The sequence below is a fragment of the Phoca vitulina genome, unplaced genomic scaffold (assembly GCF_004348235.1).
Source record: "Phoca vitulina isolate PV1807 unplaced genomic scaffold, GSC_HSeal_1.0 scaffold12, whole genome shotgun sequence".
Lineage (NCBI taxonomy): Eukaryota > Metazoa > Chordata > Mammalia > Carnivora > Phocidae > Phoca > Phoca vitulina.
In genome coordinates this window covers 42,794,091-42,813,683 of record NW_022589715.1, presented here as the reverse complement: position 1 = coordinate 42,813,683, position 19,593 = coordinate 42,794,091, and the positions used below count along the sequence as shown (strand labels likewise).

Here is a 19,593-nt window from a genome sequence, read left to right as displayed (position 1 = left end):
CATGCAAAAGAACTGAAACACCCATGCTCACTTTAAAAGATTACACAAAAAAGAAGATACACAATGACTGTACTATATGTAGAAAAAGTATTGATTCTGTGAAACACTATACCCAGCATTCTAGAAACCAGAAGCCAAAGATGTCTGCATGTTCCCAAACTGCCATGCATGGGTGAAAAATGGACTCTTTTTGGTATAGTAGATTAAACTGAATATGATATTAACTTCTGATGGTTCTCGGTTTTTCTTTACTATAGCTCCCCTTAACTGCATATGCTTATAAATGTATGGAAACTTTCAATCACAAATTCTTATGTCTCATTTATCTGCAGATATTACAGTGCAAAGAATGAAGGAAAATAAAAGTCAAAGGAGCAAACCAAAATCAAACCAACAAATAAAGGGGAGAAAAACATGAAAAAATGTGAACAAAATTATGTATTATTTTGCAGCCAGATAATTTGCAAGCATTTGCCCATCCTTTGCAGTGATGGTTTAAAGCAGCTACAGAACAAGAAAACACTGAAAGCAGAGTGGAAAAGGAACAGAGCCCATACCTTGGTCGCCCATCATCAGGTGCGCCAGACCTTGAAGGGAAACAAGAGCACAGTCAGCAATAAACAAGGGAGCATGGGAAGGCAGGGTTGTCACGGTGACAAAAATGTTCAGTGACAGACATCTTGTTTCCTATGAGACATGTCTGTATCACAGAGGCAAATCAAAAAGCATTCTTTCAACCCCTGGTTGGAATGCTTTGGGGCAAAGAGCTACAGTACTGCAATTTAAATACTGGCATATGCTGCCCTGTGTATTTCTTCGATGTATCAGTTGGAACAATCAAGAGCATAAAAGCATGACTTAAAATCCAACCAATCCCTTAAATATTGCATCTGCCCTTTGTGCCCTTTGATGAGACTGTTTGGAACACTGCCACCACAAGGTTTCTTATTCTTTGGTGATGAAATTATATTTTTAAAAACCCAAAGAAATATCTGGAACATGGGCTGGGTCTGATCTTTTTCCCCTCATCAAAAAATGAGAAGTTTTATAATTAAATTAAAAAAAAATCCCTTAGTCACACTGAAATGATAATGCAGAAATGTCTACTTGTCTAACACATGTAGCAATTGACTAAGCTTGTTCAAATACAAAAAAGACTTTTAAACATGCAGCTGTAAAGTTGGAATTTACTACAGAATGATGTTTTTAGGAAACAATGGATCAGCTTTAAATAAGCTCAAGTAATTTTCCATGGAGAACAAAACTATTTAGTCTTTTACTTAAACATTATCTAAATACTAAACTATGAGTTAATGTGAATATATATATTTAATCATGTTTTATATTTTTATATAAATCAAAATTTCATCAAGGAAGTTTTCAAAAATAATACTGAATTCCCTTTACTTAAATTATTTATTATCTGTTATTTGACAGTTTACTTCAGTTTGAAGATCACTCCTTTTCTAAAGAATACTGCTAATGTTCTTCTAAAAAACTCTCTCACTATCCAAGAAGATACTTTTTACTGAGAGGCATTAATTCCTAGTTCTTTATTCCATATTCGGAAACAAAGCTATTCTCAATCCATGTCTATTTCAAGAATATGGGAAAATATTAGAGCGATATAGTAATACAGCAATTTCAATAGAATTTATATTTCACTTCCTAGTGTTATTTCAAATATATTTGAGACTTTATTGAGCTACATGATATTATACACCACTTACATCAATACTGAAATAATCTGCATTATTTCCTTAAAATTTTAGGAGTATTTAAACATCCCTGTGTGGCAGATACAATTACAAATCAACATACAATCAAAATATGAAAACTACTGAATATAGAAGTTTAATGTTACTGTAACATAGCTTCTTTTTGTATTTTCAAAGTGATTGTAACAAAAAAAATCACAGAGGCAGTTAAAAAAGTTTATGATCTGTTGGTTATTCTGTGTAGGTTATATAATTTTTCATCCAATTTCATTTTAAAACTACTATACATATTTCCTAAAAATAGTTTATAATTTTTGTAGACTAAATCAAGGCATGATCTCTGCATAAGATCTGACTTTTAGAAAATACATAAGACACTTCAAATAGTGGTTTTGAATACCACCTCAGTAAGGATGGAAGTTAATAAATCTCAAAAGCATTCACATTCCTCATGCTAGACTTTCTTACCTCTAAGGGAGCTCCACTATATTGCCAAAGTCAAGTTATAAATAGGAATGTTACAATTATGATTGAATAAACTTTATTACAATAGTTTATGGGCCTATACTCTGAAAATGTTGTCAAAATTTTTCATGGGATGCATGTGTGAGGAAAGAGGCATTCAGGCTTATTAGGCTGATTTTAAAGCTCCTGGAATGCAACTGGATTTAAAGAGAAAGAACAAAAACATGGAACATTTTACAGAATGCTTAAGGAAATGGAAAAGAAGTTGAAAAGATACTTATTAAAAAAAATTCAATCTCAATTTACATACATAATATAAATGATACTGATTTTGAAAGATGTCAGGCCCTCAGGGTAATATCATCTTTATCAAGTGCATATTCACATGCTATTAAAATTATAGCATAGAAAAACAGAAGCCATATACAGAGCCAACATTTGGAAAAATAGTCATTGATGATTACTTTTGAAATCTTAATCTATTCTAGTTAAATAATGGAATAGAAATGTTCAGCAACTAAGCAACTAATGTTCAGCATGTTATTTGTGAAAGCATCACAAATAATATGCTGAAGCCTGCTATTGACCCAACTTTGTATTACCATGAGTTGCTCTTTGAGACATCAAATCTTAGTAACTTTAATAGCTATCTGTAACCTCAGATGGGAAGTCTTTTTCTAAGACACATATCATTCTGTAGAAATGTTCATTATTTTTACAGAATGGCTCTATCTCAAAATATTGCAGCAAAATAAAATATGTTAAAATAATGTTAAAATATGTTAAAATAAAAATGTTAAACACTTCTCAAATATAGACATTAGTTAAATGTTTATGTAAGAATTGTTAATGCTGTGATTATATAAGTTGATAGAACATCAACTTCCCTCTCACAATTCTTTGGTCTATCTAGAGATAGATTTGTTTGGCAGCACACTGACTTACACATTTAAGTTCTTTAAAGATAAGAATGTTGAAATATGTTTTAGTTTGTTGGATTCTATAGGAAAAATGTGTAACTTTCTCAAAGTGCCTTACAGAGATAATTTTGAAAAAAAACTTTAATAAGTATAATAGTTTTATTTAACAGACACAGAATATGACAAATATACTTACCAGTAATTATGCCGGAGTGCTGTACACTTTCATTTCCAATGGCCAGTGGCTTACTTTTTAATCTAAATTTATGCCTCTTATAGTCAATGCTTTATTCTGTGTTCTTTATATAAGTCAAATCATTTGAAATTAAACTAATGAGCTTGAGGTGATGTGATGCTAAACATTTCCAAAAGAAAATAAATCATTTTGATCAAGAAAAAAAAAAATGGAAAAAAGATCATGCACTGTGTTCTGAAACTGCAAAGAAACACTCTCTCATTTGAAATAAAAGAAGAGGATTGTATCATTTTTTCCATACAGAACACGGCAATAAGTATTTTAAGTTTTACATGGGATGCTGGAATCCATCGAGGATTGGAGTTAAGGCTGAAGGAGTTTCATGTACTTAGGGGCTAATGCGGTTCAGAGTGCATGTTCTATTATGAAAAGTGATACACAATCCAGAAATCAACAAATGCTCAGAAGTTCAACTTACCGTCTAAATTTGAGATGTACTCTATTAATACTAAGAAATAAAAGGCAAATGAGAGTTGGAAAATAAAGTTGAAAGCACCCACCTTCCACATTGTTGTCTTCTGAAAGCACATGACAAGGAGGGAGAGAAAAGGAAAAACATTCATTAAGCAGCATGCAGACTGGACCTTTGCCTTTGCATGTCTTCCTCATGCAAGGCACCAAACACATCATGCAAGTGCTCCATCACTACGGTTCAAAGGGGAAAACAAAATCATGGGAAGCAGGTTCCCGCCTACTGGCAGCATTTAAAGAAAGTGAGACAAAATTTTGGTAATAACTGCCATGTCCTGAGCAAGGAAATGTAAAAAGTCTTTCACTGTCCTGTGTAAAATAAACATTCTTACATGTTGCTGATGTGGCTTTCCCAGGCAATTATTTTTAAAGGCTGATTTATTTATTTATTTAATTATCTATTTACAATTCCAAAAAATTCTATTCCTAAACACTGATTTGGACTTGGATAAAATAAAGTCCACTGCCAAGAGCCATGAAATTTCACTTAAAAGGTACTTCACTTGTACAGAATATGTAATCCATTTACCATCATGGCCTTTAAATATTTCTAATACTTCAATTTCTTTCCTTAAACACAACATAAACCTATGTAACTGAAATTTATAATATGGCTTATTTATAGCGTGTTCATATTTCATTGCAAATAATGGTAGTTTATTGTAATTTGTGAAAAAGGCTAATTTTTAAAACTGTTAACTAGAAACAGTAATCCTTGCAAGAGAAGTCCATTTGGGAGCTGTTCTTTAGGCAAAATTTATCATGATTTATTGACTTTGTACTTCTGTTTACGGTGGGAATATGAATATAGTTAATATAAGGACAATACTTGGTAAACTTTCCTTTATGTGTCCATATAACCTACATAATATTTACATATTTTCATATATTTGTGTGTATTTCCATATGTGCACATATATACGTATATATATACAAAGACACACACATAATTCAAGCAGATTTTGCATGTATTTCCTACACATAAACAATGCAAGTGTATGGGATTTAAACTATTTTTAGTAACTACTAGACAATTCATGTACTATTGATACACAGGGCTTAGCATCCAGGTAAGAAATGGAAGAGAGAGCTGTTTTCCAGGACTAGACAACAGCAAGGTTTCAGTACTTATCAAATGTTTCCAGTAATAAAATAGAGCCATGTTGACATTTCTAGTCTCATTCTTTTATTTAATCAGCTGTAATTTTAAAAATGGTTATTTGATCAAAAGCGTTTATAAAGAACAAAACAACAGCAAGCGTGGGAACTTGGAGAAAAATAACTTATAAATGTGCCATGTCATAAGGTTCAACAAATAACTCTTTCTAATTGTTAAAGTTACTAATGAATTAAAAATCATCAATTTTGTTTAAAATCTATTAGCTGGAAATATCAACATAGGCACATTTATTGATGGGGTCCTAACATATAACAGAAAATAGTAGATAAATGTGGACAATAGCATCTGGACAAAATACTTGGTTTGCCAGAGTTTATTTTAAAAGATATAACAACAACAAAAAAAGACAAATATTTGATATGTGATATTCATTTCCTGACTGGTTTGGTTTCTAACCTGCTAAATAAGGAATTAAGACTGAATTTGCTACTTTTCAATGGCTACTCTGGACACAAATATTAAAGATTTATTTTACTACACTGGAAATTACACAAAGATACAGATTATTTCAATGTTTAAGACACACTTTCATTTTATGTTAACCACCCTTTGAAATTCTATTCCCCATTTAAGATACTTGCTTAAAAAAATAAAATTGTTTAATACATAGGAGAGAACAACAAAATCAAGGAGTTCAAAGGAGAGACAACTGTCAAAATAGTCTATCATTTATTATGGCTCTACTTAATTTCTGTAAACAAAGACTGGCAAACATGATTGTGAGTAGCACAGTCTCAGGAAAATCGTTTTTTGGTAAAGTGCTGCATTGAAAATCTAACAGTAAACGAAAAATGAAAAACAAAGTAAAACAGGCCCAGGCTCGACACCAATTTTATAAATGTGCTAAATAAGATAAGGAAAGGAAGTTGTGCTATAATAAAATCAAGGTCATTGACTCTGATCCCCTGAGAGTTTTCTTCTTTCTCTGTTAACTAAGACACAAGGCCACAGGCAGCACCATTGATCTTGCCCTGCCATCCAGAATGTTTCTGAGTTTTTATTCAGAGAGAACAGGCTAACTAATGGGACCCTTTGTATGTAAATCCAAGTCATGCCCAATGTGTAAACAAATCCTGACTTGACCAAGTTCAGAAAAATGGGCTGTCTCAGAAGACTTAGATTAAAAAAAATAATAAGGAGCACTTGCCTGGCTCAGTTAGTAGAGTGTGAGACTCTTAACCTCAGGCTTGTGAGGAGTTCAAGCCCCATGTTGGGCATGGAGCCTACTTAAACAAATTTAAAAATTAAAAAAAAAATTTTAAATAAAGTACTAGAATAAAAGGAAGGGTAATATATTAACTCCTATATTTTAAAAAAATAGAATAAAAGAAGAAACTGGCTTGGAACAGACTTTATTGACTTTCCATATATTTTTAGACTCAATCTTACACTTAAAAAAAAACCTTCTCTTTACTTATATCATTCTATTCTACCCCTTTGGTATCCACTTGTTTGCTTTAGTTAATTTAAAATCTGTTAACCTAGGGGCATCTGGGTGGCTCAGTCGGTTAAGCATCCGACTCAATTTTGGCTCAGGTCATGATCTCAGGGTCCTAGGATCAAGCCCCACATCTGCATTTAGCAGGGAGTCTGCAGGAGATTCTGGAGATTATCGCTCTCCCTCTGCCCCTCCCCCCACTCGTTCACTTGCATGCTCTCTAAAAAAAATAAATTTGAAAACAAATTTAAAAATCTGGTTAACCTAAAGATGATCCCTACATTATTGCATATTTTGCACATAATTATAAATAGCAGGGAGTGTGCTGGAGATTCTCTCTCCCCCTCTCCCTCTAACCCTCCCCTCACTTGCTCACTCACATGCTCTCTCTCTCTCTAAAAAAATAAATTTGAAAACAATTTTTTTAATTTGGTTAACCTAAAGATGATCCCTACATTATTTCATAATTTGGACATAATTATAAATGGTGGTAGTGCTATAATTTACAATCATTCTCCAGGTGTTTTTTCTTTTCTCTTTCCTTTCTACTTGGTTTTTGAAATAAAGGAATATTGAGTTTAAAAAGAACAGTTTTCCTCATAACATCAACTTTTGCTTTCTCTTTGTAGATCTTTTGCAATCAAATAGTATTTTGATTTTTAACAGCAACAGAGAAGGGGCAAAATTTGGTATGCCAGAGTGTAAAGGTAAAACAGTATATTTTGCTTTAGTGTAAGGTAGAAAGCAGTCCATCCAGCCTTACCTGTGGACATTGTCAAGTTAGGGAAAAGCTCTCGTTTGCAGAAAACCCTGGCTTCTTAATTCTGCTGACTAATCCTGCTGTGTACATGAAGTGAGTCTTAGTAAGCAACTTTACTATGATGACCATGCCGCCTATAAAGATCACACTCATTTTTTTTTTCATTGTGAAAATAAGGAATAAAAGCAAGAAAAAGATACCTTAAATTTTCTTTTTCTTTCAGATAAGACATGTTTCCCTCACAAAAATGAGAATAGGCACCAGAACATCAGTCATGTTATGAATAATTTGTGTGCTGTTGACATGAAGGGAAGTATATTCTTGAATTACTTCAAAAGAGCATCTCCACAAAAAATTTTCCTTTGACCCCCCAGCTTATAAGAATGCAAGGACAGTAAGTTTAATTTATCGTGAGTGTTCTTTGCACATAATTTTATTTACATACTTCTAGGAAAAGAAAAATGAGTAAGGAAGCAAATGTTTGCTTCAATATGAAGCAAATCAGGAATTTAATCATGACCAGTGGATAAATTAAAGTGTTATATAAAATATCACAGGTAACTCCTTTTTGAATAATCAACATTTAAGTTTAGCAATATTAAAAGCTTCACCTAAACCTGCAAGCAAGAGGCAACTTACGTGCTTCATTTTATGTTCAAAATTGAGTGAAAGTAATCTGTCACCACTTGGCCGTTCCTTCTCTGTTTTGTCTTCCTTCCTTCTCTGCTAGTTGCTTGTGACCAGCAACCTTTATTTTTCTTTGGCTCCCTCTCTCCTTCATCAAAACTGCCTCTCCTGCAGGTGACTTCCCACCCAGATCTATGCATTCCAAAGTGGGGTACATAGTAACAAAACTGGTGGTGGTACAGGCCAGCAGAAAGAGGAATACAGAGTAAGATTTTATTTCCTTCTTATATACATTGAGCTTGCTACCTTCTATCCTCGCCTTTCCAGCCCCTCGCATTATTTTCAAGACTTTATCCCTCATTTGGAGGATTAAATGCCAGTAGAGCAGAGTCTGGTTCCCATGGTGGCACCAGATGGAGCTTTGCTTTATTTTATTTTTCCTTTGGTGTTAACAGTGAAAGCCTTTAGAAAGCCTCAATCATCTGGGAATGCTTCAAGAACTGGGAAATGGAGGAAAGCATTGAAACTGGATTTGTGCGACATGTCAGCTGGAGGAAGAGAAATGCTGGCCAGAATCAAGAGAAAGTTCAAACAGTAAATGAAGCAAAAAGGTCCATTATGGAGGCTTATGGAAGGAAAGAAACAGCCAGGGCAGGAAGGCTAGTTCCAAAAAAAAAAAAATTTTTTTAACAGGTGCCCTCAGCCACTTGTTTTAAATCTACCTAAATAGCATTCCCACCCAGCTTGCTGGAATCCCAGTCTTAGGGCATGAGAGGAACCAACTAGAATAGCTAATACTTTTTCTCCCTCTCTTCACTGTTCAGGAGTAAAAGAAGGGGTATCTCTAAACCAACGTGCAGCAGCAAGGACATGCCTGGCATCACACTTGGAACTATAAAAACATTTTCCCTAGCAACATTCTGAGCAACATCCAACTATACTTTTGGTAAAAGAAAAAAAACTATGATTCAAGTATATTATGGAATTAATTTGAGTCCTTTGTGAAGTGGTCTGAGTTTACCTTGCCTGAGAGTGTTGTTTCTGTTGGAAAATGTGATATGAGTTTCAACTTATTTATTCAAAGAACTTTTGAAACAGTACTTCCCAAAGTTGCAGACTGTCTTTGTTTCTGCACCACACAGGTGCCGATTTTGTTACAAAGTTCATGGCATTCAATTCAAAATGCTCCGTCTTGTTAACAGAGGAAGAAAGGAGGACAGGAAGAAAGGAAAAAAGGATGAGAGAGGAAAGATAATTGTATGGCATATTCTTCTGGTACATAAGCTGTTCAATGGACTTGATGAAATTTAACATCTATTAGTCAACATATTAAAATATATATAGAATGGCTCAAACTATACTGAATACAATTTCAAATTTTATTTTCATGGGGGACTATAACAAAGATTTTGTTTTGTTTTTATAGCTTCAATTCTTCCCTACAAATGTTAACTTTGAGTTAACATTGTTATGTTAATTTCAATAGGTGGACTTACAGAAGGAACATTATATATGAGTGACCATAAAAACTGTGACAAGAACAGTCTACCCTGTTTCTGCTCAAGTCACTCATTTTTATTGTTTTATTGCTTACTTAGAAATAAACATTTCCTAATATGAAACTGACAGAGAAAACTGAGCAGAGTGTTAGCATGTATTTTCCCACCCAAACTCAATCATTGCTATACAACTTCAAAGAAAGCTGGTTGAGGTAAGGAGTGCTTCCTTCCTAAAAGTCTGAAGTCATCATATTTTAGAAAGGAGAGCAGGAAAGTTCTTGGATTAGAGTTGGGAGAATAAATTTAAATACAACCCTATCTAACTACCCAACTTACCACCACTTCTTATGGTTATATGGATGTGCCAGTATTCAGATATGACTTTTCTTATGAACAAATGAATGGGAGATATCCTCTAGGTGTGTGGAACCAGAAGAGAATTCTCCACAGTGTCCTAGGTTCTCCAACATTAAGATGGAGAGTAGCTGAACTTCTACTGAAAACCACCAATGGCCCTTCATTTGACAGAACTAACACAGGCTAGATTTATACTTTTTTCACTAATTATTTTATTGCAGAGAATTTTCAAGTAAAGTTCCAAATATTTTTTTATTTTACTCATCTATACTTAGTTTCTCGGACCAGTCCAAAACAAATCTACTTCATTTCTCTGAGAAAAAGCAAACATATTTTAAGTATGGGCCTGTTGCATGAAAATAAGACTAAGTCAACTATAATGTAAAAAAAAGTTCTAAATTTAGAGTTTAATAAATTAGATTTATATACACTGAATAGAACTATCAGTTCTTCAGGGCTTTTAGTTTTCATTTTCTTCAGTATTTAAGACACTGTACATTACTTATACTTAAATTTTAAAAACCCCAAGACATTTACATATTTTATAATTCATGACTAATTTAATTTTAAAGTTTAATAAAAGTCACTGAAAATCATTTTAAAGGAAATGGACTGTTTTTGTTTTTCTAAATAAATGAGAGAGTATGCAAAATTTTCTTAGGAGTCTCCTGGGATTGACTAAAATATACTATAATGACCCAAATACCTAGTTATCTTTTCAACTACAGCACATTTCAATAGCAAGATGATTGTTACAAAGAATTCTTCTGCTTCTCCAAAGCCTGAAATCATTTAGTCCAATAGCACCTAAGGCTGAAACATGAAATTACTGTTTTCAGATCAAAATTGGTCAAAGAGCAATAGTTTAATATGGTTAAATCTAATATTTCTAAGTTGATGGTCTTCTCTGCCTCCTAAATATAATGTAGTAATATCAAGTTAAACCAAAACACTACTGAATTCCTGAGAATCAATCCATGGTGGTTACCCTTCTGGCGAGGGTAAGCACAGCATAACATATAGAGTTGTTGAATCACTGTGTTGTACACCTGAAACTAATGTAGCATTGTGTGTCAACTAGACTTCAATCAATCAATCAACAGCAATGATAAAAAAAAGGGAAGCAGAAAACAGAGTGAATGAAATTTTTATAAAATATTTCATAAAATATTATGAAGATCTCAAGAAACTTGTTCCAAATGTTCAAGAGAAATAAGAAATAATATACTAATACTTAGGTCATCTTACCACTTTAAATGTACTTGCATAAATATTGTCTTATATAATCTTTATATTATCTCATCAGTTAACCTGCTATGGTTGAGAGACTTGTCCAAGATACCTAAGTAAAAAGTAGAAGGTGCTAAGAGTGTACAGAAAGTATGTTTGCAGTCTCCTTGTCCAAGTTTGTGTGGATTTCAAAAATTGTTTTGAAAAGAAAATGAACATAAGGAATTTGGGTAATATAGGGTAATGCTGGTATGTTTACTAAACCTGCGTTATGTTCCTGAAACTATTACCAAAATGCATCAATTAGCATCACTTTTTTAAAGTAATATAATAAAGGGAGTAAAAAGACTGTATTTATGATTTTTTTGACCCTTTTGTAAGAAGGCAGAAATATTTTTGGAAAATATCTCCTTCTTAATTGCATTTATGTGTTGATTCTATAAAGTTCAGAAAATGTTATACTGTTTACTTTCCTTTATTGAAGAAAAAAAAATGTCCCAGGACTCTTCTCCCCTGTGCTATTAAAATATTTCCCAAAGGAAAAAAAAATAAAATAAAATAAAACAAACAGACTAAAAAAAAAAAGCACATTTAGAGAATCTTCGCCCTACTTTAATAGCAAAAAGCAGACCAGGTTAGTCAATGTGTTGACCTGTGGGCATGCTAACCACTAGAAATAAGAGGAATATTATCCATAAATTTATTGCTGTTGTTAAAATTTAAAGGCATGCTCATTCAGAGCACATAAAATTTTGCATCCTCTTTTTAAATATGTAAAATAAAAAGACACTTACATTCCCAAATATTTTGGAAGGTTAGGTAATGCATGCATTTGCCACACAAAGTATATTTGCCTTCTCATTTTAGTTATAAAATGCAAATATGATAAATTACTACTTCTATTCCTTTTACATATATGTTGTATAGTAAACCTGGGGACTGAGCAGCAAGTCCTAATCTTTTTTAAAATTTGAATCAGTACACAAGTAGGAAGAAAAACTAAATAGATTGTCCAAACTCTTATTTTCTTTAAAAGTAAAATCAAATATAATAACTTTATGTTAAAGACTAAGAAGAAAATAATTTGTTCGTAGGCACAACCAATTCTATATTTTTTAGGATTTCATATATGTAGTTATTTGTCTTAATATCTAGTACTTAGGCCCATATGAATGCAAGCCCATGCTGGAGAGGCAGCCATGAGCTTGAACAATCTACGCTTTATCTGCTGATTTACTGATCTGTAAAATCAAGTCACCACAAATACAAACCTTTAAGGTAGCCTTATAATTCCCCATCTTATCTTTTCCTAAAATGCCATTCACTGCTTAAGAAAACCTGTTGAAATATGAAGAGATTTCTTTTTTGGACTCTTGTAAAACATACTGCAACGTTAATTCCATCATACAAAACAGTTCATTTTATTTTTTAAAATGAATATGAATGTGATATAACTAATTATTTCTTGACATTTTTGTAAACTGCTTTCCGATTACTGGAAAGTCTGAATTCTTTTTGACCCAAACAACTTTCAGAGATTGAATTTTCAAAATAATCTCATCAGGTTATAATTCATCACACATTGCTCTGAAGTATGTCGCAATACCGTGCTATTGGAACCACTTCATAAACTCTACTCTAGAGGCCATACAAGCAGCTGTACCATCTCTCTGACACATGCACACACACCCACTTAGTCTGTTCTTTCATAAACAAATTCAAACTTAGATATTTTTCTCAATAAAAATATTTTCCTACAAAAGTTAATGTGGGTTGGGATGCCTGGGTGGCTCAGTTGGTTAAGCATCTGCCTTCAGCTCAGGTCATGATTTCAGAGTCCTGGGATGAAGCCCCATATCAGGCTCCCTGCTCAGCAGGATGCCTGCTTCTCCCTCTCCCTGTGCTGTTCCGCCTGCTTGTGCTCTCTCCCTCTATCTCAAATAAATAAATATCTCTTAAAAAAAAAGAAAAAAGTTAATGTGGGTAGAATAAGAAACTATTTACAATAAATATTTGATAGTATCATCAATAATAACACAATTACTACTTTACTCCCCCCAAAATATATTTATCTGCTGATAATAAGCATTAAATAAATTATAAATTTCTCTATCTTTCCCTCTCTTTTTATTTTAACTTTACATGTTTGTCCATGTCAGAAGAGAAGAAAAGCATTTACTAACTCCACTGTCTAGTATGTTAGCCATCAGACTTTTATGCCTACTTACGTATGAATTAAAATTAATTACAATTAAATAAAATAAAATAATTAGTTTCTAAGTTGGAATAGCCAAATTCCATATTCTTGCAGTCATATGCGGTCATTGGCTACCAGACTGGACATCACAGATTATGAACATTTCTATCATTGCCGGAAGTCCTATTGGTCAGTATTGTTAAGGGTTTTAAATAAGTTATCACTTCTCTGGTAATATGTTTTAATATAAAGCTGTTACATGATATATATGTAGTTGCTATTTTTGTTTATAAAAGGAAATAATTTAAATTCATAATGATATTTTTAAAGGGACACCTAAAATGATATTAGATATGGTCACCGAATTTGTACACTGAGAACTATATGATAGTTCCATTTTAACTTTAAAATAAAAACAAAAGTTGAGAAATAACTCTAATGCTAAAATGTCTTTCAATAATATAAGCTCTGGATAATTATTACTCTTTTCATCATAAGTCCTTTTTCTTAAGCCTCACAGATAATGAAAAAATGTTAAATATGTTTTGATTTTTAAGTGAAATTAAACAAGCAATCAAATAACTTTTCTCTTGATTCCTCCCCACTTCTCTCAGTATTCTCCAGTAGGTCATTTACTATTATTTATCATAGACTTTATGTGTAAACTATATGATAGTTTAATAGCAACAGCAGTTTTTAGATTAGTAAAAAGTACCCTCCATCCCACAATCCCATATAATAAGTTCTCTTACATTTAATAAGTCAAAGATTTCCCTTTCTATAAAACAGGCCTCTTACTGAATAATACCCTATGGGAAAATAAACCAAATGGGCAAATAAAGTTTAGGATCAACATTTCTATAACACTGAAATACAACAGGAAAGAAATATAAAAGAATAAAAAGAGCAGCTCAAACTTCTAGTTAATTCTATAAAAGTCCAAGATCCTGTTAAGGGGCTAGTACGTGATAACAAATGTATCATTGAGTAAGCAAATAAAAACTATGAATAGGACAAATAGAAAAATAACTCCGAATATGGAAGCATTAACTGTAGAGTAGTAAAAGAAAAAAAAGTGGCAAAAATTTTGGAGATGAAATGATGAACCAACATGTTTTATATAAAAAATGAGTAAGATGCACAACAAAAATTTAGAGTAGACCTAGAAAGTCTATTTTCAGTATTTAAAAAAATGTAGGCCTGCTCTTAAAGTTGAACACTGTCCACTTATTATCAAAAAGTGTCATTTTTCATTATTGGTTAGGGACATCCAAACTCTACTTTTACAAGGTAAGGGAAATGAGGCAATATAAGAATAAAAACAAAAATATATTTATAATATTCACTATACACCTTAATAAATAACAATCTAGTTATCCCAAAGAGCTGTTGTTTGGTAAGCGAACTAAGTATTGAGAAGGACAGCTGATTTCTATAGATTACTGAGGTCATCTCATATCTTAGTCCAACCCAGATATTAGAATGGCTTGAAAGAGATTATGCGATATAACCATATATTTATTTTATTTTCAAAGAAGAAAATATATATTGCAAAACCAGAGGCAGATCCTGATTCAGTACTTACTATGGACTGAATATTTATATCCCCCCAAAATTCTTATGTTGAAACCCTACTTCTCAGTATGACAATATTAGAAGCCTTTGGGAGGTAATTAGGGTTACATGAGCTCATCAGAGTGGAGCCCTCATGAATGACATCAGTGCCCTTATGAGTCCTGAGAGAGCTTGCTTCCCCTCTCTGCTCGCCACCATATAAAGATACAATAAGAAGTCCGCAGCCTTCAACCTGGAAGAGGGCTCTCACCAGTCCTTGACTATTCTGGCACCCTGATCTCAGATTTGCATTCTCCAGAACTGTGAGAAATAAATTTCTGTTTTTTATAAGCCACCCAGTGAATGATACTTTGTTATAGCAGCCTCAACTAAGACAGTACTATTTTAGATCTTGTATTACTAGAGAAAACTCACCGGTACATAAAATAATAGGACACAAAAACTTAATAGATTTCTGATATTATTACAATAACCGAGAAAAAAAATTAGTTGCACCATATGTACAGTATGTGGAATGGCTAATATCTGCTAGCAACTGTAGATCATGGCAGGACCTAGTAGCTTAGGATATGTGTACCTTACAGCTGTCTGAAGTAAATTACATTCAAAATGTGCAATGTTACAAGTAATACTCAACCTATGGGGAAAACATGATGGAAAAAGAGTAGAAGAGCCACTATTTTTTTAAATACTGACTAGGGGCGCCTGGGTGGCCCAGTTAGTTGGTTAAGCATCCGACTCTTGATTTCGGCTCAGGTCACAATCTCAGGATTGTGAGATTGAGCCCCACATCGGGCTCCACACTGGGCATGGAACCTGCTTCAGATTCTCTCTCCCTCTGCCCCTCCCACCTCTCTCTCCAAGAAAAAAAAAAAATTAAAATACTGAAGAGATGACTCCATCTTTTTTTTAATTAATATGCTTCTCCTAGAGTAGTTTGGGAACTATTCTGAATGGAGGTCAAGAGAATAAACTTAATTATACATGAATCTATCAATATAAATAATGAAATCAACTACTTTAAAGTTTATAAACATGAATATTCACAAAATGAGAGGAAAAATGATTTGAATGAATTGTCAGAGTCAACTAGTACACTGAATCACTAAGAAACTAGAAATCCTTAGAGAATCTAGGCATTTCCTGATAATATGCGATACTTCAATGTTTCTTCTCATTGTCTCTAAAGAAGGAAATGGAAAGGACAGTGAGCCTGCAGTTAGGATCCTAATTTTTAGGCTCTCCAACCACAAATCAGCTTTAGGAATCTAGATACAATTTTTTAGAACATTTCTTTAATTTACCCATGTGCTAAACATCTAACTTGTTCCATAGAGAGGCTGTGGCTCATAGCAGTAAAATAATGCAAAACCACTGATTCAATAATGACAGACTGTAAAGTATTTCATGTATAGATAATACCCATTTAACGACGTTAGCCATGACATTATTATAATTAATGCTTCCTTATGCAAACTGTTCGTTGCTTAAGAGCAGTGCCTTTTCTCTTCCTCTTCCTTTGTTCAGCTGCTAGCCTGGTGTGTACCCATAAGAGTTGCTTAATAAATGTGTTTTAATGAGTAATTAATTTCCAGTCTTAATTTCCTGCTTAGCTTCTATGAAACTAGCAATGCGGGATGAAGATGATTAAGTTTTTTGTCATAGGCAAGATTTACTTGCCACAATAGGCTGAATTTAGTTACTACACTCTCACATCGGAAGCAAAGAACTTTAACAACTGGAAACATTTTTATTTGGGCAAGATAGATCAAAGCATTTTAGTATTAGTTTCTATTAAAATATTCTGAGGCAGTTCAAGATTCACTAATTGAACATTTCCAAACTGATTCCTCTTTGGACTGTTGTTTCTTAAGTTGATCTGACAATGAAGAAAATGATGGCGATGCTGTGGAATAGAACAACCGTCACTTAAATTCACAAAACCATGTGTGTAATCTTATTAATTATCAAAATGATGTGGCCAGGGTCTGTTAAGAAAGTAACAAAATCCAACGGGGCATACATAATATCTGTTTTCTTATCACTTTATACACAGTTCTTAGCACAGTGCCTTTAAACACTCAATAAACATGAGGGAATAAATGAAAATTGAAGGACTAAATAGTAGAAGTCAGCTCTTCTGACCCCAAATTATATGCTCTTTCCTCTATATTATGGAGGTTTAGCAAATTAATCACATGTACCCTACCATATTTGTAGGAAGCATATAATTTAAGTTAAAACAAAAAAAATTGAAATACAGATAATCCCACTAAAATAATGGTTTATTATGGAGCTTCATTTTTTTTTTTAAAGATTTTATTTATTTAATTAATTGACAGAGAGAGAGAGACAGTAAGAGAGGGAACACAAGCAGGGGGAGCGGGAGAGGGAGAAGCAGGCTTCCCGCTGAGCAGGAAGCCTGATGCAGGGCTCGATTATCATGACCTGAGCCGAAGGCAGTCTCTTAACCAACTGAGCCACCCAGGCGCCCCATATGGAGCTTCATTTTTTTAAAAAAATCACCTTCTCTGAAATCCTAGTATTGTTTCCTGCATGTAATGTAATGTTTCATTATATACTTCCGTGACATATCAACAAAAACAGGTATTCTTAATTAAAATAATTCTATGAAATTGTAGGAATTAAAATTTTTCATAATTTTAATAAATTATATGATTTATTAATTATAATAACATGTGTTAAGCTCACATATTTGTATTGGATAGAATGTGAATCTTTAGCATGGTTAGACTAGTGACATTTTAAGATGGTCTCAAATAAATTTTAGTTTTTCTACCAATTTTGCCTTGAAAGCTTTACAAAATCAGAATGGGAGTATTTAAAATAGCATTTTCTGCATTTTGGTCAAAACAATTACCTCAGGTTTCACTTAAATTGACCATCACGGTACTTGATGTGTAGTTACTAAACTAAATGCTCCATCCAATTAAAACTATTCAAAGGAACTACATCAATTATGTATATGAGAAATATATAATTTAAAGTTGTCTTTATTCATTTCTAAATACCACCCTCAGGGATGCTAGTCTGGTAAATGTGATAAACATCTGGTTCCAATGGGATGTATGTTGATTAGAATGCTTTTACATACTGTAGTCAACTTGGCAGAAATAACTGAATCATCCATTGTGTAGAATCATATAGTACTCAACTTAATTTTTAAGTGACTTTCCTGTGAAGATACTACTATCCAAGGCCTATCTTAAAACATAATGCACTAAGAAATGTAATTATTTCCTATTTATAGTTTAATCCCATTTATAGCCCCTGAAATTCTGACTGAATTTATCTTTTTATAAACAATGATCCCAAAGTGCAATGGTATTTAGAAACCTAGAGTTTTAGAGTTTTAAAACTGGAATGCATATTCTCGTTTAACTGATTAAAAAATCAAACCAAAGGTCCACTTTTGTAACACATGATAAAACCTTGGTTAATTGGCCTCAGAGTCACAACTATGAGTAAAACTCTAAAAGGAATGCTATCAATAACAACCAAAGTTTTTAACAAATCAGATCAAAGTTGCATACTTCTTAAACTCCTTAAAATAATCTAAATTGGCTATTTTTTTCTTTTTACATGAATTTTAAATAAGAAACTAGAATTTTAATTTTCTAACAGATTCCTGTATTGAAAGTTTTGAAAAAATGATAAAGAATAACCAATTAACTAAGCCTTCTACCAAAAAAAAAAAAAAGAGCATCTGAAGCACATCTATCAAAATTTGCAAGTAAAACATTTAAAATTTGTCTGCATCCAGTACAGATGGAGTGCCCATGTAATTGTTTCTGTTTGGTTGGTTTGTTTTTGTTTTTGTTTTACATTTTACACATGAAAAAGTGAGACCCTCAAGTGGATAAGCTACTAATACATAAATGTCATTAGCAACTAGACATACAGTCTAGGACATTTCTTTTTTTTTTTTTTTTTTTTAAGATTTTTATTTATTTATTTGAGAGAGAGAGAATGAGAGACAGAGAGCATGAGAGGGAAGAGGGCAGAGGGAGAAGCAGACTCCCTGCCGAGCAGGGAGCCCGATGCGGGACTCGATCCTGGGACTCCAGGATCATGACCTGAGCCGAAGGCAGTCGCTTAACCAACTGAGCCACCCAGGCGCCCCAAGTCTAGGACATTTCTATGCTACTTTCTAAAACAGGGCTGTCCAATAGAATCTTCTGCAACAGTGGGAATGTTCTTTAAAACCTAGGACTGGATTATGACCCTAACCAAGAGTAACCTCCACCGTGTAAGTAAGAGCATCACGTCTTAGGAAATATCCCACTGTCCTTATAAAGATCTGAATGAGAAGGAATCATCTCAATAAAAATTCCTGTCTGTGAGGACTTCAGTGCAGCTCTAGGAAAATAAAAGAAGGCTCACGGTCTGGCCAAGATCAGTCTTCCACACAGAGTAATGAAGAATGGATTGTGAAGTAACTCTCACAAAGTAATATACGCTGCAAAGACACTAAGAACATGTTAGAAAATAGTACAGAAAGGGAAATAATTTCCTATAGGTACATGTCCTTATTCTTCCAAAGAACTCCTTAAAGACAATTACATAAGAAGCAAATTTTACTTGTGGAAGACCTTTTGGCATTTGACTCCTGACAAATGATATAAGGAAGTGGAAAGGAGAAATTATGAACCACCTTGTATCTCTGGTAAAGTCAAAATTGGCTTTAGCACTCAAAATAAGCAGAACTTGGTTGTTTTTGCTTAGACAGAATTAAAAAGAAACTCATAGATCTTATTTCAGAATTGATTTTTCACATAGCTAAAAGATGAAGCAGGATAATCTACTGCTATAAAACTGGGATGTGAATTTTACTTGCCAATTGTTATGCACAACTAAAAGCACATCTTTGAAATTAAAA

At 33.1% G+C, this 19,593-nt stretch overlaps 1 protein-coding gene across 38 annotated transcripts in view; it reads right to left on the bottom strand.

Annotated features, from left to right (window-relative positions):
• Positions 1-19,593, bottom strand: part of NRXN1 (neurexin 1) — a 1,121,375-nt gene that overhangs the window by 1,012,419 nt on the left and 89,363 nt on the right. For 21 of the 38 annotated variants that reach the window (XM_032411088.1, XM_032411132.1, XM_032411091.1 and 18 more), the window contains exons 3-4: positions 3,860-3,877; positions 558-587 (exon numbers count right to left, since the gene is read on the bottom strand). The exons of 5 other annotated variants lie outside the window; for them this stretch is intronic. In XM_032411088.1, coding sequence (XP_032266979.1) covers positions 558-587; positions 3,860-3,877 — 48 coding nt within the window. Of the gene's footprint in view, positions 1-557; positions 588-3,299; positions 3,831-3,859; positions 3,878-12,192; positions 12,659-19,593 lie in introns of those variants that run through there. 12 more of the 38 variants (XM_032411133.1, XM_032411089.1, XM_032411093.1 and 9 more) reach the window with 5 other exon arrangements.